Source organism: Phyllobates terribilis, unplaced genomic scaffold, assembly GCF_046119375.1.
Source record: "Phyllobates terribilis strain yellow unplaced genomic scaffold, ASM4611937v1 Scaffold_8__6_contigs__length_399053987, whole genome shotgun sequence".
Taxonomy (NCBI): Eukaryota; Metazoa; Chordata; class Amphibia; order Anura; family Dendrobatidae; genus Phyllobates; species Phyllobates terribilis.
The window spans coordinates 117,249,020-117,275,101 of record NW_027362768.1 but is presented as its reverse complement, the minus strand read 5'-3'; the positions used below and the strand labels follow the sequence as shown (position 1 = coordinate 117,275,101).

General features: G+C 44.6%; 1 protein-coding gene across 1 annotated transcript in view; it reads right to left on the bottom strand.

Moving 5' to 3' along the window:
* The window catches only part of DPYD (dihydropyrimidine dehydrogenase), a 2,479,659-nt gene that overhangs the window by 1,545,666 nt on the left and 907,911 nt on the right, over positions 1-26,082 (bottom strand). The window contains exons 6-7 of the mRNA XM_073643235.1: positions 12,748-12,944; positions 11,336-11,417 (exon numbers count right to left, since the gene is read on the bottom strand). Of these exons, the coding sequence (XP_073499336.1) occupies positions 11,336-11,417; positions 12,748-12,944 (279 nt within the window). The remainder of the gene's footprint in view (positions 1-11,335; positions 11,418-12,747; positions 12,945-26,082) is intronic.

Below are 26,082 nucleotides of genomic sequence, written 5' to 3'. Positions count from 1 at the left end.
TCTTTAATTAAAGTCTTTTGGCCTAAGGAAAACCCCTGGGTTTCTTCCGTCATTACCTTGTCAATACAAGTTTGGCACAATTTCTTAACATATGCATCAGGGAGCGGATTGCTGCATAGGGCACATTCCTTATGTTTAGACTTAAATGAACATTTCTTGCTCTGAAAGAAAGTTATAGATAGAGGAGGAGGAAGAAGAATTAGTAGAACTTTCACAAAGATTCCACTTACCCCATGGAATATTTGGTACCGTAGAAGCAGAAGAATCCATCTTAACCGGCGGAGAATCACGCCGTACCACCGGACCTTTTTTCCTGCTTTTTGCAGTGAACTTTCTAGCTGAATGATTGGACCCAGACCCGGAACGTCATTGCAGTTGTGAGGGCTCCCCAGAGGGCTGCTTTTGCAGCAGTTGCTCTTGCTGAGGTGATAGCTGCTCCTTTGTATTTCCCATGTTTGCCAAGGCAAAAACAATGGGCTGGGAAGCACCTCCGTATGTTGCCAGGAACCTTTTATACTGGCCAAACCTGGTACCTGTGTTTTTTTTTCTTTATTAGGGGCTTTGGAAGGTGGGCTAATCGCCGCTGTTTGCAGTACCAGCGGAACGCTCCTGGAATCCTGCTCCGGCATCATCATGCTCGCATGCGGCTTTGTGGTTGCGCGCGAGCTCCGCCCACTTCCAGTGGAGTCCCCGACACACCGGAGACACGTCACAGGGCCGCGCCTGTCACGTTCCCCGCCGGCACGGCCCGGATCACTTGCGTAGTATAGCGGGGGGGAGGATGCCCGCATGCGGCTCCACACATGGCGGACATATACCTCCACGAGAGGGGATGTCACGCCTGCCGCAACGCACACGGAGGTGCCCCAATGAGCCCTGCCGTGGCGTCTGCAGTGTTCCAGGACCGATCTAGGGTGGGAACCTTCACTGCTCCAAACACCCTGTCGATTCCATCTGGGGCAAGAGACCATCTTCATCCGGCAGGTAAGCCTGAGAGGTCTCCCAGGAAGGCGGGAGAGAGGTGCCGCACTTTTTAACCTGTAGGTTTCCTTTCCTTGATGGGCGGATCCTCTCTCTCTCGTGGTGCTGTCATGGGAGTACGAATAAAAATATGTACTCACCCAGCCCCAGATACCGAAACGTGGTGACTCTATGGGTATTGAAAAATGACACTTTTTTTTCTTTTCTTGACAAACTTTGGATGTTTTTTCACCACTTAAATAAAAAAGAATCTATGCATGTTTGGTATCTGCAAACTTCTAATGATGTGAAGAATCATAATGGCAGGTCAGGTTTAGCATTTAGTGAACATCGTGAAAAAAAAAAAAAAAAAAATTGTGGAATTACACTTTTTTTTGCAATTTCACCGCACTTGGATTTTTTTTTCCAGTTTTCCAGTACACTATATGGTAAAATCAATCAATGGTGTTGTTCAAAAGTACAACTCGTCTGGCAAAAAACAAGCCCTCACACGGCCATATTGACGGAAAAATAAAAAAGGTAAGGCTCTAGGAAGAAAGGGCCAAAAAAAGAAATTGCAAAGACGGAAAATCCCAAGGTCTTTAAGGGGTTAAAATACATGTGCGTTTTACCTGTGGAATTTCCGCACCTAATGCAAGTCTATAGGGAAATTTCACACAGAAAACTCAGCATACCTGCAAAAGAAGTTGACACGCTGCAGACTTGAAACAGGCACCGCAGGTCAGTTTATACTGGGTAAAATAAAAGCACAGTGGGAATGAAACATCCACAAATCAAATCCACTTTGCTGGGACTGTAAAATGCTGAGTTTTTGATGCAGGAAAAATACGCAGCGTCAATATCACACCAAAAGCTCACCGTGGGAACGTAGCCTAACAGGAAGACTTTCTCCTTAACCCCTTAACAACATTAGATGTACTAATACGAGTCTGTGCCCTGGGACTTAAGAGCCAGACCCGTATTAGTACGTCATGGCGATCGCGCGCGCACACTGGCTCTGCGGGCGCGATCGCCGCCGGGTGTCAGCTAATTGTCACAGCTGACACCTGGTACTATGTGCAGGGAGCGGTCACGCACCGCTCCCAGCACATTAACCCCCGCGATGCTGCGATCGAAGTTGATCGCAGCATTGCGGTGGCAAGGGGAGGTGATCACAGATACTCACCTCCTCTTCCGGCATCCAGCGCTGTCTGCCGTGGCTTCCAGGATGTTGCCGTGACGACCCGATGTCGTCATGACAACATCCGGGTCACCAGACAGCAGGAAGATTTTTTGGACATGCGCAGTGCATCTCCAAACAATCTTCTCCCTGTCCAGCGCTGACAGCCTGCATGGCACAGGGATGGTGCTGCATTCCTGTGCCAAGCAGGCGATCAGAGAAAAGAAAGTGAAAGTCCCATAGTGGGAAAAAGTAATAAAGTATAAAAACTGTCAGAAAGTGAAAAAAAAAAAAAATTGGAAAAATATAAAAAAAAAAATATAAAAAAATAATCCACCAAAAATAAAAATATAATGTACCCATCAATAAATATTATTATAAAAAAAAACAATAAAAGTACACATATTTGGTATCGCCGCGTCTGGAACAACCTGACCTATAAAACTGTCCCACTAGTTAACCCCTTCAGTGAACACGGTAAAAAAAAAAAAAAAAAACGAAGCAAAAAACAATGCTTTATCACCATACTGCCAAACAAAAAATGGAATAACACGCGATCAAAAAGACAAATATAAATATAAATGGTACCGCTGAAAACGTCATCTCGTCCCGCAAAAAACAAGCTGCCTTACAGCTCCATCAGCCAAAAAATAAAAAACTTATAGCTCTCTGAATAAAGCTATGCTAAAAAATAATTTTTTCTATAAAATTGCTTTTATTAAGTAAAAGTGCAAAACATAGAAATACGATATCAATGTGGTACCGCTGTAAACGTACTGACCCGAAGAATAAAGCTGCCTTATCAATTTTACCACACACGGAACAGAATAAAAAAAATAAAAAAAACAATTCCTGAATTGTTGGTCTTTGTTTATTTTGCCTCCCAAAAATCGGAATAGAAAGCGATCAAAAAATGTCACGTGCCTGAAAATGGCACCAATAACGTCAACTCATCCCGCAAAAAAAAAAGCCGACAAATGACTGTCTGCCAAAATCTGGAAAAATTATAGCTCTCAAAATATGGCGATGCAAAAACTAGATTTTACAAAAAATGCATCTCTTAGTGTGTGACAGCTGTCAGTCATAAAAACCCCATATGATTCTGGTATCGCTGTAGTCTCACCGATCCGAAGAAAAAGGTCGTCTAATCACTTATACCGCATGAGGAACGGCGTAAAAAATAAACTCTCAGGTTAGGGTTGTGCTAGGGTTAGGGTTGTGCTACGGTTAGGGTTGTGTTAGGGTTAGGGCTGGGGTTGGGGTTAGGGTTGGGGTTAGGGTTGTGATGGGGTTGGGATTTTTTTCAAAAGTAAGAAAAAAAGATGACGATATGGCGACTAGTGTTGAGCGCAAGTGCTCGCTACTTGAGTTTGCATCGGGTGTTCTGGTATGCATTGAGTTTCGTGGGTATTTGAGTGACATGCTCGAGTCTCTGCCACATATGCTTCACGGCCCAAAAAACTTTGCGGGGATTGCCTGCCATGCGCGAGCGATCCCCGCATGGTTTTTTTTGGTTGTCTAATAACCGTGAAACATCCAGGCGGGGACTCAAGCATGTCACTCGAGCACAAGCAGTACATGAGTACCCGATGCAAACTCAAGTAGCGAGCACTTGCGCTCAAGACTAATGACAACTTATTCAATATGATGACCTAATGTTATCAAATTCTGTGTCGTACCTCTGGGTTCAAAATGTTCACTATACACCTTAATAAAATCCTTGAGGGGTATAGTTTCCAAAATGGGGTCACTTGTGGGGGAGCTCCACTGTTTAGGCACATCAGGGGCTCTCCAAACGCGACATGGTGTCCGCTAACAAATTGAATGGAAAATCGGCTCAAATCGTTAGCGGACGCCATGTTGCGTTTGGAGAGCCCCTGCGTGCCTAAACTTTGGAGCTCCCCCACAGGTGACCCCATTTTGGAAACTAGACCACCCAAGGCACCTATCTATATGCATAATGAGCACTTGGAACCCCCAGGTGCTTCACAAATTTATTCATAAAAATGGAAAAGTGTTTTTTTTTTCACTTTTTCATTTTTACCAATCAATTTGTGAAGCACCTGGCGGTTCCAAGTGCTCATTATGCATCTAGATAGGTGCCTTGGGGGGGTCTAGTTTCCAAAATGGGGTCACTTGTGGGGGAGCTCCAATGTTTGGGCACACAGGGGCTCTCCAAACGCAACATGGTGTCCGCTAACAATTTGAGCCGACTATTTGTTAGCGGATACCATGTTGCATTTGGAGAGTCCCTGTGTGCCCAAACATTGGAGCTCCCCCACAAGTGACCCCATTTTGGAAAATAGAGCCCCCAAGGCACCTATCTAGATGCATTGTGAGCAGTTGGAACCCCCAGGTGCTTCACAAATTGATTCATAAAAATGAAAAAGTGTTTTCTTTTTCACTTTTTCATTTTACGAATCAATTTGTGAAGCACCTGGGGGTTCCAAGTGCTCACTATGCATCGAGATAGGTGCCTTGGGGGGTCTAGTTTCCAAAATGGGATCACTTGTGGGGGAGCTCCAATGTTTGGGCACACAGGGGCTCTCCAAACGCAACATGGTGTCAGCTAACAATTTGAGCCGACAATTTGTTAGCGGATACCATGTTGCATTTGGAGAGTCCCTGTGTGCCCAAACATTGGAGCTCCCCCACAAGTGACCCCATTTTGGAAACTAGAGCCCCCAAGGCACCTATCTAGATGCATAGTGAGCAGTTAGAACCCCCAAGTGCTTCACAAATTGATTCATAAAAATGAAAAAGTGTTTTTTTTTTTCACTTTTTCATTTTTACGAATCAATTTGTGAAGCACCTTATCTCTCTGATTTAAGGGCATAAAAATTCAAATTTTGAAAATTGCTAAATTTTCTAAATTTTTTGCCAAATTTCCATTTTTTTCACAAATAAACGCAAGTGATATCGAAGAAATTTTACCACAATCATGAAGTACAATATCTCACGAAAAAACAATCTCAGAATCAGGGGGATCCGTTGAAGCATTCCAGAGTAATTACCTCATAAAGTGACAGTGGTCAGAATTGCAAAAATTGGCCTGGTCATTAACGTGCAAACCACCCTCGGGAGTTAAGGGTTTAAGGAGATTTATAACTCCTATAGGTGACATTATAAACTTTGCACTGTTTGTCTATGAGACTATTTACATACTTAAATTCCAAGGGAAGTATTGCATAATCTATATGCCTTTTTACGCCATTTTGATGCTCTGAATAATTAGAAATGTTACCCCTTAGAACAAAAATAAACAGTTGCATGCTAAAAATTGAAGCAGGCAACATTTCAGTTTAGGATCATTATTGCTGCAGCCAATTTTGACCTTTAGGATGCAGCCTTAACACTTTTCCACATTCCAAAAAAGAAAAAATTACATGTATATACAGTGGTGTGAAAAAGAGTTTGACCCCTTACTGATATCTTATTCTTTTGCATTGCTTGTCACACTTAAGTGTTTCAGATCACAAAACAAATTTACATTTTTGACAAAGATAACACAAGTAAACACAAAATGCAGTTTTTAAATGAAGGTCTTTATTAAGGGAAAAATAAATCCAAACCTACAGGACCCTGTGTGAAAAAGTGATTGCCCCCTCCTTAAAACATAAATTAACTGTGGTGTGTCAGATCTTTGGAAAGCTGAGTTCAATTTCCCTAGCCACACACAGGCCTGATTACTGCCACACTTGTTCTCAATCAAGTAATCACTTAATAGGACCTGCCTGACAAAGTGACCAAAAGATCCTATAAAGTTAGATATCATGCTGCGATCCAAAGAAATACATGAACAAATGAGAAACAAAGTAATTGATATCTATCAGTCTGGAAAAGGTTATAAGGTCATTTCTAAAGCTTTGGGACTCCAGCGAATGACAATGAGAGCCATTATCAACAAATGGCGAAAACATGGAACAGGAGTGGCCGGCCGACCAAAGTTACCCCAAAAGCGTAGCGACAACTCATCCATGAGGTCACAAAAGACCCCACAACATCTAATGAACTGCAGGCCTCACTTGCCTCAGTTAAGGTCAGTGTTTATGACTTCACCATAAGAAAGAGACTGGGCAAAAATGGCATGCATGGCAGTATTCCAAGATGAAAACCACTGCTGAGCAAAAAGAACATAAACGCTTGTTTGAGTTTTGCCAGAAAGCATCTTGATGATCGCCAAGACTTTGGGAGAATACTCTGTGGACAGACGAGACAAAAGTTGAAGGTTTTGGAAGGTGCATGTCCCAGTACATCTGGCAGAGAAGTAACACAGCATTTCAGAAAAGGAATGTCATACCAACAGTAAAATATGGTGGTGGTAGTGTGATGGTCTGAGCTGTTTTGCTGCTTCAGGACTGGATGACTTGCTGTCACAAATGGAACCATGAACTCTGCTGTTTACCAAAAAATCCTGAAGGAGAATGCTCGACCATCTGTTCGTGACCTCATGCTGAAGTGCACTTAGGTTGTACAGCAGCACAATTATAAAAAAAAAACACTAGCAAGTCCACCTCTGAATGGCTTAAGAAAAACAAAATTAAGACTTTGGAGTGGTTAAGTCAAAGTCCTGACCTTAATCTGATTGAGATGCTGTGGTATGACCTTAAAAAGGCGGTTCATGCTCGAAAGTCCTACAATGTGGCTGAATTACAACAATTTTGCAAAGATGAGTGGCCAAAATTCCTCCAGAGCATTGTAAAAGACTCATTGCCAGTCATCACAAATGCTTGATTGCAGTTGTTGCTAGTAAGGGCAGCCCAACCAGTTATGTTTACGGAGCAATCACTTTTTCCCACACGGCCCTGTAGGTTTGGATTTCTTTTTCACTTACTAATAAAGACCTACATTTAAAAACTGCATTTTGTGTTTACTTATATTTTCTTTGTCTAATATATAAATTTGTTTTGTGATCTGATACATTTAAGTGTGACAAACATGCAAAAGAATAAGAAATCAGTAAGGGTGCAAACACTTTTTCACACAACTGTATATATATATATATATATATATGTATATATATATACTAGATGGTGGCCCGATTCTAGCGCATCGGGAATTGTAGAATATGTATGCGGCCGACCGGGCGCAATCAGCAGAGCAGTGTTTAAATTTGGCTCCAAAATCGCTGATTGGTCGCGGCCTGCAACCGCGACCAATCAGCAAAGCAGTGTTTAAATTTGGCGCTAATATCGCTGATTGGTCGCAGCCGGTGAACGCGACCAATCAGCAAAGCGGTGTTTAAATTTGGCGCCAATATCGCTGATTGGTCGCGGCCGGCAAACGCGACCAATCAGCAGAGCAGTATTTAAATTTGGTGCTAAAATCGTTGATTGGTCGCGGCCGGCGGTCGCGACCAATCAGCAGAGCGGGGTTTAAATTTGGCGCCATTACTGCTGATTGGTCGCGGCCGGCGACCACGACCAATCAGCAGAGCGGGGTTTAAATTTTGCCAAAAAACGCTGATTGGACGCGGCCGGCGGCTGCGACCAATCAGCGAGTCTTATTAGTAAGGAATGGGGAGCGGCGCTGCATGTGCGGGTACTTCCGTTGCGAGCAGCTGGGAGATGAGCGGCTGCTCGCAGCAGAAGCATCCCGACCGGCGGCACCGCTCCCCGGTCCTCCCTTCACACTTGCCGTCAGGAGATAAGCAGCCCTAGGCGCTGAACTCCCAGCGGTAGCCGCATGGAGGGCAGCGGCGCCGCCGGTCGGGGTTCTTCTGCTGCTAGCAGCCGGGAGATGACCCACTAGCGGTGGTCATGTCCCGGCTGCATCGCCGCTGACCTCCGTGCGGCAGATAAGCCGCTAACGGCCGCCATCTTTTTCTGAAATCCCGTGTCGCTGATTGGCCGCAGCCAGACCAATCAGCGACGCGGGATTTCCTGGACAGAAGGACAGACAGACAGACGGGATAAGACAATTATATATTATATATATATATATATACAGTACAGACCAAAAGTTTGGACACACCTTCTCATTTAAAGATTTTTCTGTATTTTCATGACTATGAAAACTGTACATTCACACTGAAGGCATCAAAACTATGAATTAACACATGTGGAATTATATACTTAACAAAAATGTGTGAAACAACTGAAAATATGGCTTATATTTTAGGTTCTTCAAAGTAGCCACCTTTTGCTTTGATGACTGCTTTGCACACTCTTGCCATTCTCTTGATGAGCTTCATTAAGTAGTCACCGGAAATGTTTTTCACTTCACAGGTGTGCCCTGTCAGGTTTTATAAGTGGGATTTCTTGCCTTATGAATGGGGTTGGGACCATCAGTTGTGTTGTGCAGAAGTCTGGTGGATACACAGCTGATAGTCCTACTGAATAGACTGTTAGAATTTGTATTATGGCAAGAAAAATGCAGCTAAGTAAGGAAAATCGAGTGGCCATCATTACTTTAAGAAATAAAGGTCAGTCAGAGTGAAAAATTGGGAAAACTTTGAAAGCGTCCCCAAGTGCAGTTGCAAAAGCCATCAAGCGCTACAAAGAAACTGGCTCACATGAGGACCGCCCCAGGAAAGGAAGACCAAGAGTCACCTCTGCCTCTGAGGATAAGTTTATCTGAGTCACCAGCCTCTGAAATCGCAGGATAACAGCAGCTCAGATTAGAGACCAGGTCAATACCACACAGAGTTCTAGCAGCAGACACATATCTTCAACAACTGTTAAGAGGAGACTTTGTGCAGCAGGCCTTCATGGTAAAATAGCTGCTAGGAAACCACTGCTAAGGACAGGCAACAAGCAGAAGAGACTTGTTTGGGCTAAAGAACACAAGGAATGGACATTAGACCAGTGGAAATCTGTGCTTTGGTCTGATGAGTCCAAATTTGAGATCTTTGGTTCCAACCACCTTGTCTTTGTGCGACGCAGAAAAGGTGAACGGATGGACTCTACATGCCTGGTTCCCACCATGAAGCATGGAGGAGGAGGTGATATGGTGTGGGGGTGCTTTGCTGGTGTCACTGTTGGTTATTTATACAAAATTGAAGGCATACTGAACCAGCATGGCTACCACAGCATCTTGCAGCGGCTTGCTATTCCATCCGGTTTGCGTTTAGTTGGACCATCATTTATTTTTCAACAGGACAATGACCCAAAACACACCTCCAGGCTGTGTAAGGGCTATTTGACCAAGAAGGAGAGTGATGGGGTGCTACGCCAGATGACCTGGCCTCCACAGTCACCAGACCTGAACCCAATCGAGATGGTTTGGGGTGAGCTGGACCGCAGATTGAAGAAAAAAGGGCCAACAAGTGCTAAGCATCTCTGGGAGCTCCTTCAAGATTGTTGTACCATTTCCGGTGACTACCTCTTGAAGCTTATCAAGACAATGCCAAGAGTGTGCAAAGCAGCCATCAAAGCAAAAGGTGGCTACTTTGAAGAACCTAGAATATAAGACATATTTTCAGTTGTTTCACACTTTTTTGTTAAGTATATAATTCCACATGTGTTAATTCATAGTTTTGATGCCTTCAGTGTGAATGTACAATTTTCATAGTCATGAAAATACAGAAAAATCTTTAAATGAGGTGTGTCCAAACTTTTGGTCTGTACTGTACATACAAACATACATATACAGTATATGTGTTGCACAGTATATAAATTATTTTTGTGTCACTATATTTTGGGCGCCATACTTTATTTTATTTGCCTTTTGACTTAACTGTATAAGTTTTTGTTTTTTACAAGGCGAGCTATAATGTTAATTGGCATTCATTTGGGTATGTTCGACTTTTTCCATACTTTTTGTTATATTATTTAGGAATAGAGATGAGCAAATGAATTTGAGGGGAATTCTACTTGAATTTTATAAAAAAATCCACAATTCACCAAAATGCTGATTTTTTGCAATTCGTTTGTACGTGGATTCAGCAAAATGATAACCATTGGCCTACATTTTTCTGAACAGTAAATGGCTATTAAAAGGTTAAAAAAAATAAAAAATCTTTATCCTCACCTATCACTCACATAGCCAGCCCCTCTGAACTTCATCATCACCTGTCCTGTCCTTGTCACATATTATGATCTCCTACTCTCGTTCTGAAATCACCGGACATCTCTCACTGAGCCGGGACCTCTATTTCTGATGATGCTTGGGACACAAGATCACAACACATCATGACGTGGTGACCATTCACGCACTTGCACAGAACCTGACATCTTGGATCAGCATGAGAGGCCCAAGTATTTCAGCACTATCAACAGGGAACAGAAGATACGAACAGGACCAGATTGGTGACAGTGAGGAGAGGAGAGCCAGAGACATGAGCAATGAGGTGAGTATATGGATTTTTCCTCATTTTTACATGTTATGTTTATTATACTCTGGGGTCTGGAAAGAAAAATCTACTGGAAAAGGCAAATTTGAAATTTCCCCTAGCCATAATTATTAGTGTAAAAATGATTCACAGGATTCTGGTCCTGCAACCACCTAAGTGGTCCACAGTGCTGGTCTAGACACCTGCAAACCTCCTCCTACCTGCTGGAAATTCCAACGCATTTTGAGTTTGGTAGGCTTGGCATGATGTCATGCATATATTTTGCCAGAATGGCATGTTTTCTAATCAGAAGAGATGCTGGGGATGCCAATAGCGGGAAGAAGGAGGTTTGCAAGACGCTTGTCCAGCAGCCATGGACTACCAATAAGGCTGCTAGACCAGGATCCTGCAAATTATTTTGCTAAACTCTAATATATATATATATATATATATATATTCTTACATAACTCCATTGCTTCATCACATTATCAAGTTGATAACTTTAAAATAAAATGATGCTGATCCTGGTAGAATTGTAGTATAACCAAAGTATTGTATAAATGCTGCTTAACAAGAAGCGTGCAACATTATTGGCATTCTCATACATAAGACTGTTCTTCAGCTGATCTGCTTAGATGATTCTGTTCCTTGCAGCTCCTACCTGGAACCCCTAAAGCAACGTAACTTTGTTTTGCTTCTTTATTTTAACGGACAATTAATCACATGTAGGCATGCCAAATGAGAACTATCGATTGCCCTTTTCCAGACTACTGGCATTCAGACAGCAGACAGACAAATGCCCTGAGCAAGAGGAAGCATCTCTCTGCTACTGCCTACTGTAGCTTTTAATTGTTTGCTACTAATGGACATGGTATTTAGCAGTTTACATCTGGCAGATCAGTTTATTCTATCATTATCATTACCTTAACTCCGAGGTCCTTCATCAGCTCGATTTCAAAACTGACAACATCATATGGCAAACGGAACTGAGGGATTTCTGACGCACTGTTAAAACACATCATCCAGAAATGAAACATCTTTCATTAACACTTGTAGGCATCATTGGATAGTGCTAAGATTTTAATAAACCAAAAATAATCAAAACTCTAGTAGGGGTCACAAAACTTTGCACATGCCAAATTAAATGTTTAACATTTTCCAAACTTCTAAATTAAGCAAAAAAAATTATAAAACTGGTCATACTTAAAATTATCAATTCAATAAATAAAAAAAAAAAGATTAGGTTTAACAGTAAGTTATATCAATAATGAACAGTGTTCAGTCTCGCCATTTAACCCCATAGCGCCTCTCTCCAGGCAGCTTTACTTAACAGTGTTTATTGTTTTGCTACATGTCCAAAACAGTGGGTGAAGGAGGCTGGCTGACAGCTCTTTTTAATAGCTAAGCCAGCCCCCTTTTTTTTAAACAAAACAAATGGATAGAACGAGAAAATGGGTGGTTTAGTGATTATAATAAGTAGTCAGCGAGTCCCTTCACACACTGCTTTGGCCATGTGCCAACAGAGGAAAAGCTGTTCAATGTTGATCACAGAGCTGGAAGTGAAGTTGGCAGAACTGGAGTCAATAAGGAGATGTGAACAAGTGGCAGAATTTAAAGGGATTATCCAGAAATTTGCATATATTTTTTGCTATGGTGCAAAGAACTTACAGGAAGGTAGTTGCTATCCACCTGCCTGTTCTGCTAATCTCTGCTGGCTCAAAGCGGTCATGGATCGCTTCTGCGGCTTCTGATGATATTACATTGACAAACCAACTTCTTCTCTTCTGTTCTGCTCTGTTGCCCTGCCAATGTCATGTTTATTGACAGCTGGCTTACCGCTGCCTAACTGCATGGTGCCGGCCAGCTGTAAATCAGCATGACTTTGGCAGTACTGCCCCATTGACAAAGCAGACGAAAAAAGAAAAAGCTGCACTGTTGATGTGAGGTCAAATGAAACAGCAGAATCGATGGCAGGAGCGGTCCGTGACCTCCCTGAGCTTGCAGGGATTAATGCCAAGCAGAAAAGGCAGGTAGTCAGTAACTACCTGCCTGCAAGTTTTTAGTCCCATAGCAAAAATTAAGTCCCAGTTAACCCCTTTTACTATTTTAATAAGTTATGTAACTTACTTTTTAAAGGTAGTTTCTGGACAACCTGTAATTAATGTGTTCTGTATTATTGTTACTCTTGTCCTTTTAAAAAGCAATGAACAGGAGTGAATGGCTTTTGTTTTTAGCATTAATGATAGTAAACTGATTGCCTCTCAGTTTGAACATCTTTGGATGTGTAGTATTCTAAGTCCAAACTCAGAATCATGTATTCTGTGGCTTTACATACCTTAATCCTCCTGAAAAATTCCGCTTCTCATACACTGTGATATCTGAATACCCAAGTCGGGCCAGGAAGGAAGCGCAGCTGATGCTTGCAGGTCCAGCACCAATAAGAGCTATCTTTGCTTTAAATGATGTCGGCATTTTCTCCACTGGAGGAAGCATCGGATTTCTCACTTGAGGGATATTCATAGCTTTATAAATCTGCAAATAATTCATAAACAACTGTTACAACATTTATCAGTTATAAATTACATGGTATTTAGTTTAGGGGTTGTTCGGTCTAAAATGAAAAGTCTACAGTCATTCTGTGTGACTGCAGAATTTGGAACACCTTCATCGCATGCACTATGCACTGCGAGGTTTTGTCGTTTTCTGAGCCGGGAACGGCGGTGATGTATATGATATATATACTCCTGGCAGAAGCCATCTAGTGGGCGCAGCCTTGCTCCATTCAAGTGTATGGAGAAAGGGAGCGGCTGTCTAGTGGGTGTAGCCATCCAATGGGTGCAGCCTGGCTCAATGCACTTATATGGAGCAAGGCTGCGCCCACATCAAAAGTCTGCAGTCACACAGAGTTCTAGACACACATCACACATCATTTTAGACTGAACAACCTCTTTAACACTGTCCACTCAGCTAAGGGGTGCTGAGTTAAGAAGAGGCCACTCACGCTGCCATCTACCCTGTCTACCAGAAATCCTGAGGTAAGAAGAGGTTGCTCTCACTGCAGTCCATCTAATCTAATATTGGAGATAACAGGTGTTCAGAGGAAAGGAGAGGCTGCATACACTGCTCTCCACCCTGTTTTTCTAACATAATACTTGAGATACCAAGGGCACTGAGGTAAGAAGAGGCTGCTCACACTGTTGTCCACCCTGTCTATCTGATCTAATAATGGAGATACCAAGGGTGCTAAGGTAAGAAAAGGCTGCTCACACTGCAGTCCATCTAATCTAATATTGGAGATAACAGGTGTGCAGAGGTAAGAAGAAGCTGCATACACTGCTCTCCACCCTGTTTTTCTGACTTAATACTTGAGATACCAAGGGCACTGAGAAAAGAAGAGGCCACTCACGCTGCCATCTACCCTGTCTACCAGAAATGCTGAGGTAAGAAGAGGCTGCTCACACTGCTGTGCACCCTGTCTAACTGATCTAATACTGAAGATACCAGAAATGCTGAGGTAAGAAGAGTCTGCTCACATTGCTAAATGCCCTGTTTTTCTGAACCACAGTACATGGTATAGACTATTGCCAGGTCATTGCCGTTGAGATTCTAACTGCACATGCTCAGAGGTTCCTGTCCCAACATTCTCATAGATTTTTCTGTCAGTTTAACAGGGTGGTGGCCATTTTGATTCTATAGCAATTACCGCCGCAGCCAAACAATTCTATTTGATAGTTAAATATAGTTAGGATTTTATTTATAATGATATTTCCTTTTTTTATTTTTTTATTACTGAAGAACTCCTTTAAACATTAGTTCATGCTTGGTTCTGAATATTTTCCAGTTTGAGTTTGACTATTGGGTCTTATACTGTCAAATTATGCTTTTGATAATAATAAAAAAAAATACATTATTGGATCATATATTTCATTGACAGAAAGAGTATATTTTATAGTATGTTTTAGGGAGCCATATACATGTCATACCTAATAATAACTGTTAATGAGAGGGTTATCATGCACATAATGCATGATTTATATTTGGTTTTATTGAATAGAATAGTTTATAATATACTGTATGCTACATTTTCTCCAGATAGGTATTATTTCATTCTTATAGTAATGACAATTAAGCTGATAATGTCTAAATTAAGAATTTAAGTGAAAAATCTATGTGCTTAGGCTGAAGATATAACAGTAGGCTAAAGATAATACTGTCATGTTGCAAAAAAATATGCAAGTTCTCCGCTTGAAAAATCGATATATGATCGGACAATTGATTTTCATGGTTAAATATTCTTCATTGACTTCTGTTTGCTGATTTATGACCCCAACAGTTGCATAGAATTCAATATAGAGGCGACTGCACTTGTGCACAACTCTTTCCATTGAGTCTATGGGAGATATGGGAAAGACTCAGCACTTAACATTTGCATCAGGCATGAAATCTGTGAGATAATCTTCATTTTCTGAATGTATCAATTTGACTAAATCAATATAAAGCATTATAATTAGTAGTAATAATAAATATATCACAGGGAGTAAAAATACAATTGTAAGAAAGATCAGAGCTTAGATGTGTGTATGACTGTGTCTCTGCCTCCACTGGTTATGTAATTATCATGATAGCAGTCTAGTTGACTATTTCACACTCAGATGCTGAGAGTGTTCTATCACAGTCGTTTAAAGGCAAGTAACCTCTGTGTCGTGCCTTCTAGGAATACGTCCAATGTAATTTGTTTCCAGTCATTTGCTTAGGACGGCAGAGTTTAAAGGAAGAAAAAACCCACTATAATGGAAAATACTGAATAAGGCGGTGTAACCAATGAGAATTTCATATCTTGATCAAACAGCAGGGAGGAAGGAAGGAACAAAATAAGGAAGGAATTAAGGAAGGCGGGAAGGAAGAGAGGAAGGCAGGAGGAAAGAAAGGAAAGAAGAAAAGGAAAGAAGAAAAGGAGGAAAGAAGGAAAGAAGGAAAGGAGGAAGGAAGGAGGAAGGAACAAAAGAAGGAAGGAATTAAGGAAGAAGAGAAGGGAGGAAGGAAGCAGAAAAGGAAGGAGGAAGGGAAGTAAGGAGGAAAGGAAGGAAGGAGGAAAGGAAAGAAGAAAAGGAGGAAAGAAAGAAGGAAGGAAATAAGAAAATGAAAGAAGAAAAGGAGGAAAGAAGTAAGAGAGGATGTAAGGAGGAAAGGAAAGAAGGAAGGTAGAAATAAAAGGAAAGAAGAAAAGGAAGGAAGAAAAGGAGGAAAGAAGTAAGAGAGGAAGGAAGCAAGAACGAATGGAAGGAAGGAAGAAAGGAAGGGAGAAAAGGAAGGAAGGAAGGAGGGAAAGAAGGAAAAATGAAGGTATGTAGGGAGTCAGGAAGGAAGAGAGTGGGGGACGGAGGGAAGGATGGAGGGAGGAAAGAAGAAAGAAAGGAAATCCATCTTTATACAAATTACTTCAAGCAACTTCTGCACAGCCCACTTTCCCCAAACAAGGCCTTATTTTTTTTTATTTATCATTGGTTTAAATGGAAGGGGTTCTTGAAGAAGATGGGAGTGTCACTGTAGTATGGAGAAGAGCTGTTGAAGCTCCTGACTGACGGTGATTTCACATAGGCAATTTTTCTTTTAAACAATTTGTTTTTCACATTTTTCATAAAGTCTTTGGAAACCTTGAATATCACCCACTAGCTGTGGCTGTGTGCGGGATTCATAAATTCTTACATGCTTCTTATAAATTTCCGGATCCACTCTCAACCTTGCAATGCATTAGTGCTTTTGATACAAAATAAAAAATTGCTAATTATTAGAAATTGGTGAATCATGAAATTAATGTCTCGTTTTTAGGATTTTGCTGCATTTTGCTTTGCATAAATTGCTAAAAGTGTCTGCTGGCATTTTATACAGTGTGGAAGATTGCATCAGCCAGAGAAGGATTTCTATAATGTCTTGCAGCTATAATATCACATGATATAGCACAGCCAATCAGGACATAATATGAAATTCTACAGTTAGGTCCATATATATTTGGACAGAGACAACATTTTTCTAATTTTGGTCCTAGACATTATCACAATGAATTTTAAACAAAACAATTCAGATGCAGTTGAAGTTCAGACTTTCAGCTTTCATTTGAGGGTATCCACATTAAAATTGGATGAAGGGTTTAGGAGTTTCAGCTCCTTAACATGTGCCACCCTGTTTTTAAAGGGACCAAAAGTAATTGGACAGATTAAATAATTGTAAATAAAATGTTCATTTCTAGTACTTGGTTGAAAACCCTTTGTTGGCAATGACGGCCTGAAGTCTTGAACTCATGGACATCACTAGACGCTGTGTTTCCTCCTTTTTGATGCTCTGCCATGCCTTTACTGTGGTGGTTTTCAGTTGCTGTTTGTTTGTGGGCCTTTCTGTCTGAAGTTTAGTCTTTGACAAGTGAAATGCATGCTCAATTGGGTTGAGATCAGGTGACTCACTTGGCCATTCAAGAATATTCCACTTCTTTGCTTTAATAAACTCCTGGGTTGCTTTGGCTTTATGTTTTGGGTCATTGTCCATCTGTAGTATGAAATGATGACCAATCAGTTTGGCTGCATTTGGCTGGATCTGAGCACACAGTATGGCTCTGAATACATCAGATTTCATTCGGCTGCTTCTGTCCTGTGTCACATCATCAATAAACACTAGTGACCCAGTGCCACTGGCAGCCATGCATGCCCAAGCTGTCACACTGCCTCCGCCGTGTTTTACAGATGATGTGGTATGCTTTGGATCATGAGCTGTACCACGCCTTCGCCATACTTTTCTCTTTCCATCATTCTGGTAGAGGTTGATCTTGGTTTCATCTGTCCAAAGAATGTTCTTCCAGAACTGTGCTGGCTTTTTTAGATGTTTTTTAGCAAAGTCCAGTCTAGCCTTTTTATTCTTGATGCTTATGAGTGGCTTGTGTAGCACCCTGAGGATTCGGCTGCTACAGGGGTATTGCACCTCAATCCAGAGGTGTGATATTCCACTCCCGGGTAAGGATGGAGTGTGGAACTGAGCTCAGAAAGCTGCATGCACTACACACATCCCATTTCCGAGGAGCAGACCAACGGTACTCCCACTTGGAAATGTGCAGGTACGACCGAGTCTGTTCCTGGCTGGAGTGGGAGGGGGGTGGTACATCCCAGTAGTGTAGGGGCAGATAGGGGGAGCAGCCTGGGTAAAGATAGGAGCTCATTGGGTGCTGGTCACCTGAGCTCACACATAGAGGGAGTATTTAAGGTGGGCACCATCTAAGATCAGGGTCAGTCAGCCACAGTCAGTCAGTCTGTGAGTCTTTGCAGAGAAGTCAGAGGAAGAGAGCAGGGAAGCCCCAGAGAGAGTGAGAGTGGAGCAAGAAAGAGAGACCCAGAGGGGGAAACAAGAAAAGGACTCTGAGAACCCAAAGTCCATCATCGGGTGAAGAGTTGGCAATAGGGTACCGGATCCCAAACTGGTGGGGGCTTAAGCACACCTCAGCCAGAGACCGGAGGCCGTGGGCAGGATCTGCCACGGCCACCCACCACATCTACCCTGAAGGCAAACCACATGTAGGGTCAGGGAACCCAAGGCCAAGGGTCTCCCAACAGAAGGCCCGAGGGAGCTGGACCTAGGTGGATCCCTGGTGGGGACGGCCAGAAGACAGGACAGGAAGGAGGGCTCAGGGTCACGCTCCGGACTTGCTTGTGGGTTGGCTGAATCCAGGACCTGGTGGACGCAGCAAGGCTCGGGTGGTCACTTGAAGCTGGAGTGACCGGAACATCAGCAGTAAGTAAATACCCTAAACTGCACAACCCGACTCTGTCTTTAATTACCATCTATGCTGCACCACCACAACCCCCATCCTCTGCACCTGACCCCCTGAGGCTATACCCCACCCGTTGGGGGTTATACTATCAAAAGCTGCACCAACACCATCAGCCTCAGCGGACCCTGCTGCAGCGGCGGCCGTAGTGACCGCAATACAACGGGTGGCGTAGTCGACATAACGAACTTTATAACATCTGTAGGACTGCCACATACTCTGAGCTTGACACCCTGGGCACGGACCGGGTCACAGCCACTCGGAGACTACAACCCCCATCTGATCCGGCTCCGGGTATTCCCCTAAAGAATATGGCCCAGGGGGCGCGTCAACTTTGGCGTAGTCGGCAGGATTACGTGCCCGCAACACCCGGGTACTGCGTGCCTGAAGAAAAGAACAAGTTTACCTCAAAAAGAAGTCTCCTGCCGGTTCCGGAGGGTCCCCGCCATCGGGCTCCATCACAGGTCGATTCCCGCCGGTTGTCCACCATTAACAGCTTTTTCCCGCCATCTGCAGAGTTTCCCGCCACTGGGAGACGATTCCCGCCATTTCCAAAGGTTTCCCGCCTTGTCAGAGCGGACGCCATTATGGGCGTGCCAGAGGATGGCAAGAGGCCGCCTCCCATCGTGGGCCAGGACCGAAAATGGCGCCAAAAGTGGAAACCGCCCCCACCAACAGAGACTGTGATGCTAGAGGTGTCTGTCAGCGTGAAAGAACTGCCCCTGGAGCTGACAATCACCAAGTGGCCCCGGGACCGCCCTCGAAGTGGGAGGACTGAGAAGAAGAGAGCAAAGATGGGTGTCGCCTGGAGCAGTCTGGAGAGAGCGCACCCGGAGACAAGAAGCCTAGAGCTGGGTCCAGAAGAAGCTTACCCGGAGATGGGAGAAGAGCAGAGCAGCACCGGCCCGCTGGCCAGGAGCCTGCTGGAAACAGCAGAAGGAGAGCAGAGCAGCACCGACCCGTTGGTCAGGAGCCTGCTAGAAGCAACGACCCCACTAGGCCTAGTGGAGGTCCTGGCACAGCTCCCCCGAGATCGGGAGTGTGCACAGACCGCGCTGGAGGGCCTCGCAAGGAGGATGGCCCGGGTGCAGCGAGAGACGTTGGCGGAATGGAGCCGTGAGATGGCCCAGCAGACCGAGACCCGTCAGCGGAGCACGCCACCCAAGACGAGGAGACAGACCGCCTCTGAGGATGGCGCAGGAGGACTGAAGGCCGGAGACGGCACCGAGAAGGGAGCCAAACGAAAGGAGGCAGGTAAAGGGGACGTCTCTACCCCAAGCCGGGAAACCGCGCACCTGCCCCAGCTCCCCGTCGCAGAGCCCGAAGTACCCCCTGCCGTGCCCGTAACCGCAACGTCACCGCCACAGACTAGGCCTCAACCGGAAGCCGCAGCCGCGACCCCTGTGACGTCACACGCCTCGACCCCGAGCGTGACCAAGCAGGAAGTACCACCAGCCTGGTCGCAAGGCCTAGTACCCCCGGGCGCCGCAATACTAACAGCGCCCCCTACCTCCGCGGAGCCACCGGCCTGGTCGCAGGGCCAAGTAGCCCAGGGCGCCGCCGTCCTTACGGTGCCCTTCACTTTCCAGGTGCCCCAGGCCTGGCCGCAAGGCCTGGGCAACCCGGGCGCCGCCACCACCACCGCGCCCATAAAACCTAAAGTGCCGCATCTGGGAGAAGATCTGTTCGCCCAACACACATGGCCGGACGGGCAGCCCTTTGTCTGGCCCAGGGAGTACTACGAACAAGAGCTCCAAAAGAGGGCAAGGCCCATGTGTGAACCCCTGATCCCGGCTCCAAAGCCCGTTAAGAGGATCTCGCCCCCGCTAGCAGAAGCGCAGTTTGAGTGGGACCCCACCGGAGAAGATCTCATGGGGTTCACTCAAGAGACTCGGGCAGCCGCAGCGGAGCGTGCAGAGTGCTGCCGCCAGCAGCTCGAGGTCTTTGAGAGGGAGCGGAGAGAGAGGCGGGTCCGGGAACAACAAGCCCAAATAAGGAGCGCGGAGCAGAAGAGCCGGGCCAGGAGAGACCCCCGTGCAGCGCATAGTCCCCGCACCACCGGGACTGTGATCAAGTTTAACATGCAGCATGGGTGGGGCTTCATCCGAGACCACCGCACCCCAGGCGACGTCTTCGTGACCAGGAGAGACGTTGAGTCCCACCTACCGGAGGGACACAGAGGTCGTGACCTTTACATCGGGGACGAGGTCACCTTTACCCGGCACAAGTGTGCCAAAGGACCCTACGCCCTCCATGTGCATCGCCTGACGGAGGAAGAGCTGCGGTGTGAGGAGGAAGAACAAGAGGACCCGGACGGGTCTGAAGCTAAAGGTAACCACAAAGAAAGAGCAGGAGGACGCCGTCGTTAAGTACAGCAGAGTACAAGCTGTACATAGTTGCCCGTCGGGGCACAGTGAACTGTTGATAATATAGTCCCCGTTGGGACCAGAAAGTGTGAACTGTTTACCCGTATTTCCCTCAATCCCACTGACCGAGGACTGAGAGCGGTCATCCCTATTCCCATTACCTGGCCGAGGACTGAGAGCGGCCCCACTACCCTTGTATATAGTTGCGCTTCCTAAAGCGCCCCCTACCGGTTTTATAGGAAAGCCACGAGTTCCAAAGACTGTCGCACTTTACCCGGTCACACGTTGCACAGTGACCGGAGGAGGAGCCAGAGGCGACGAGAATGTTATTAATATGAAAAGTTTTATGATGATGCTGATATATATATGATATTTTATATGTTTTTATTATGTTGTTTATGAAAAAAAAAAAAAATGTATGTTTGTGGATGTTTATCTCTTACAGCCCGAGGACGTGCTGTGGTTTACCAGGGGGGAATGTAGCACCCTGAGGATTCGGCTGCTACAGGGGTATTGCACCTCAATCCAGAGGTGTGATATTCCACTCCCGGGTAAGGATGGAGTGTGGAACTGAGCTCAGAAAGCTGCATGCACTACACACATCCCATTTCCGAGGAGCAGACCAACGGTACTCCCACTTGGAAATGTGCAGGTACGACCGAGTCTGTTCCTGGCTGGAGTGGGAGGGGGGTGGTACATCCCAGTAGTGTAGGGGCAGATAGGGGGAGCAGCCTGGGTAAAGATAGGAGCTCATTGGGTGCTGGTCACCTGAGCTCACACATAGAGGGAGTATTTAAGGTGGGCACCATCTAAGATCAGGGTCAGTCAGCCACAGTCAGTCAGTCTGTGAGTCTTTGCAGAGAAGTCAGAGGAAGAGAGCAGAGAAGCCCCAGAGAGAGTGAGAGTGGAGCAAGAAAGAGAGACCCAGAGGGGGAAACAAGAAAAGGACTCTGAGAACCCAAAGTCCATCATCGGGTGAAGAGTTGGCAATAGGGTACCGGATCCCAAACTGGTGGGGGCTTAAGCACACCTCAGCCAGAGACCGGAGGCCGTGGGCAGGATCTGCCACGGCCACCCACCACATCTACCCTGAAGGCAAACCACATGTAGGGTCAGGGAACCCAAGGCCAAGGGTCTCCCAACAGAAGGCCCGAGGGAGCTGGACCTAGGTGGATCCCTGGTGGGGACGGCCAGAAGACAGGACAGGAAGGAGGGCTCAGGGTCACACTCCGGACTTGCTTGGGGGTTGGCTGAATCCAGGACCTGGTGGACGCAGCACGGCTCGGGTGGTCACTTGAAGCTGGAGTGACCGGAACATCAGCAGTAAGTAAATACCCTAAACTGCACAACCCGACTCTGTCTTTAATTACCATCTATGCTGCACCACCACAACCCCCATCCTCTGCACCTGACCCCCTGAGGCTATACCCCACCCGTTGGGGGTTATACTATCAAAAGCTGCACCAACACCATCAGCCTCAGCGGACCCTGCTGCAGCGGCGGCCGTAGTGACCGCAATACAACGGGTGGCGTAGTCGACATAACGAACTTTAAAACATCTGTAGGACTGCCACATACTCTGAGCTTGACACCCTGGGCACGGACCGGGTCACAGCCACTCGGAGACTACAACCCCCATCTGATCCGGCTCCGGGTATTCCCCTAAAGAATATGGCCCAGGGGGCGCGTCACTTGCACCGTGCAGTGAACCCTCTGTATTTACTTTCATGCAGTCTTCTCTTTATGGTAGATTTGGATATTGATACGCCTACCTCCTGGAGAGTGTTGTTCACTTGGTTGGCTGTTGTGAAGGGGTTTCTCTTCACCATGGAGATTATTCTGTGATCATCCACCACTGTTGTCTTCCATGGGTGCCCAGGTCTTTTTGCATTGATGAGTTCACCAGTGCTTTCTTTCTTTCTCAGGATGTACCAAACTGTAGATTTTGCCAATCCTAATACTGTAGCAATTTCTCGGATGGGTTTTTTCTGTTTTTGCAGCTTAAGGATGGCTTGTTTCCCCTGTATGGAGAGCTCCTTTGACAGCATGTTTACTTCACAGCAAAACCTTCCAAATGCAAGCACCACATCTCAAATCAACTCCAGGCCTTTTATCTGCTTAATTGAGAATGACATAAAGAAGGGATTGCCCATACCTGTCCATGAAATAGCCTTAGAGTCAATTGTCCAATTACTTTTGGTCCCTTTAAAAACAGGGTGGCACATGTTAAGGAGCTGAAACTCCTAACCCCTTCATCCAATTTTAATGTGGATACCCTCAAATGAAAGCTGTAAGTCTGAACTTCAACTGCATCTGAATTGTTTTGTTTAAAATTCATTGTGGTAATGTCTAGAACCAAAATTAGAAAAATGTTGTCTCTGTCCAAATATACAGTATATGGACCTAACTGCATATAAAAGCAGAAACAGGGAATACAGCAGGCATTTTGTGGTGAATCTAACTAGTTAGAGAACATTACAGCTTTGCCATACACACAGGGAAAGTAAGCCACACAACGCTGAAGAAACTGTACAGATAGTGTGACAGCATCGTTGTGAAGCATAATTACCATCTATTTACTTTTAGTGATATATGGTGAGGTAACTTTGATATTACTAAAGTGGTGTTTATATAAAAGAGTTTGAATGATAGATACAGTCCTAGGAGACCTTAGAGTGTTATACCTGTCAATTCAGGGCAATTTTAGGCTTTGCAGTACTTTCAAGTGAATTGTTGGTGAAGCTGGAAAATTTGCATTTCAAAATATTCGCTATCTGTTCTCTATAAATTATTGAATCTAATTATATTTTTTCCATTTGTTTGGTCTAGAATACATTTTAGATTCATATGGACTTTTTATTTGCACTGTATTTTTACAAAAGCTGTCATATAAATCTTTCATTACCCAAATGGACTATAATTTTTCAGGACTAGGGTACATCCACATAGTACTGATCTGCTGCCGACACTTTACTTACAAAAAGTACCATTGACTACCCTTTACAATGCTGGTATTATAAAACTTAATTGATTTTCTATTTGCAAAAAGGGACTAAAATTTGCAGTGTGAGCGTATCTATTTTGCTGGTCACACACATTAAAGGGGTTGTCCGGTAAATTGATAAGTCTGCAGTCACTCTTTGTGACTGGAAACTTATGAATCCCCCCCCAGCGCGCAAACTGTGCTCTGCAAGGGTTCACTGGCTTTTAAGCCTGGACCGGCAGGTATGTGTGCGTTATGCATACTCCTGGCCAGAGCCTGACTAGTGAGCTTGGCCTCGCACCATACACTTGTATTGAGCAAAGCCGCGCCTCGTCTAGAGATGTGACCATCCAGTGGGCGCAGCCTCACTCAATACAAGTGTATGGAACAAGGCAGCGCCTACTAGTCAGGCTGTGGCCGGGATTATGTATAACGCATACATACCCACAGGTCCCGGCTCAGAAACCAACGAATCTTCACAGCACACAGTGTGTACTCTGGGGGGATTCATAAGTCTGCAGTCATACAGAGTGACTGCAGACTTATCATTTTGAACCAGACAACCCCTTTAATGTTGGCTTAAACCATATAACTGAAAGTATAGAAGAGTATCACTTCATTGTTAATAAATTAACATGTAGCAAATTTATACGTTTGGAATCAGATATATTCCAACATTATGCCCAAATATAAGTAAGGCCCCCATACATATTAAGACTAACATCGTTGGGCTTGGCTGTCGGCTTATGGGGCTTAGGTTGACATATCAGACTTGGATAGGCATATGGGGCTTCCCAACTCTCTCCCACCATATTAATAGACACTTGGGGCCTCCCCCATATAGACAGACTAGGATAAGCATATGAGGCTTCCCAACTCTCTCAAACTAATGATGTTGGCAAAATATCGACCTGGCATGTCTGATTTCAGATTAACAATATTCCTGTTCTCAGTAGGATAGGCTGCTGCCAGTGATGTCTGACAGCATCTTCTTGTAAATAACACACAGTCGCTTGACAAAGTGAGCACACCTATGTATGGAGGAGTCGGGAGAAATAGTTGTCGACCAAGTGATCAGGCAAATTATTGTTTGGCTAACAGCTACAGTGGATACGGAAAGTATTCAGACCCCTTCAAATTTTTCACTCTTTGTTTCATTGCAGCCATTTGGTCAATTCTAAAAATTTCATTTTTTTTCTCATTATAGTACACTCTGCACCCCATCTTGACTAAAAAAAAACAGAAATGTAGAAATTTTTGCAAATTTATTAAAAAAGAAAAACTGAAATATTACATGGTCATAAGTATTCAGACCCTTTGCTCAAACACATATTTAAGTCACATGCTGTCCATTTCCTTGTGATCCTCCTTGAGATGATTCTACTCCTTCATTGGAGTCCAGCTGTGTTTAATTAAATTGATAGGACTTGATTTGGAAAGGCACACACCTGTCTATATAAGACCTCACAGCTAACAGTGCATGTCAGACCAAATGAGAATCATGATCTCAAAGGAACTGCCCAAGGAGCTCAGAGACAGAATTGTGGCAAGGCACAGATCTGGCCAAGGTTAAAAAACATGTATGCAGTACTCAAGGTTCCTAAGAGCATAGTGGCCTCTATAATCCTTAAATGGAAGAAGTTTGGGACCATCAAAAGTCTTTCTAGACCTGGCCGTCCAGCCAAACTGAGCAATCATGGGAGAGAGCCTTGGTGAGAGAGGTAAAGAAGAACCTCAAGATCACTGTGGCTGAGCTCCAGAGATGCAGTAGGGAGATGGGAAAAAGTTCCACATCGTCAACTATCACTGCAGCCCTCCACCAGTTGGGCCTTTATGGCAGAGTGGCCCGACGGAAGCCTCTCAGTGCAAGACATATGAAAGCCTGCATAGAGTTTGCTAAAAAACACATGAAGGACTCCCAGACTATGAGAAATGGGATTCTCTGGTCTGATGAGACGAAGATAGAACTTTTTGGTGATAATTCTAAGCGGTATGTGTGGAAAAAAACAGGCACTTCTCATCACCTGCCCAATACAATCCCAACAGTGAAACATGGTGGTGGCAGCATCATGCTATGGGGTGTTTTTCAGCTGCAGGGACAGGACGACTGGTTGCAATTGAAGGAAACATGAATGTGGCTAAGCAACTGAATATCCTTAATGAAAACCTCTTCCAGAGTGCTCTGGACCTCAGACTTGGCCGAAGGTTCATCTTCCAACAAGACAAGGACCCTAAGCACACAGCTAAAATAAAATAACAAAGGAGTGGCTTCAGAACAAATCTGTGACCATTCTTGACTGGCCCAGCAAGAGCCCTGACCTAAACCCAATTGAGCATCTCTGGAGAAACCTGAAAATGGCTGTCCACCAACATTCCCCATCCAACCTGGCAGAACTGGAGAGGATCTGCAAGGAAGAATGGCAGGAGATCCCCAAATCCAGGTGTGAAAAACCTGGAAGGGTGCTTCTACTCAATACTGAGAAAATAGCCTGAATACTTATGACCATGTGA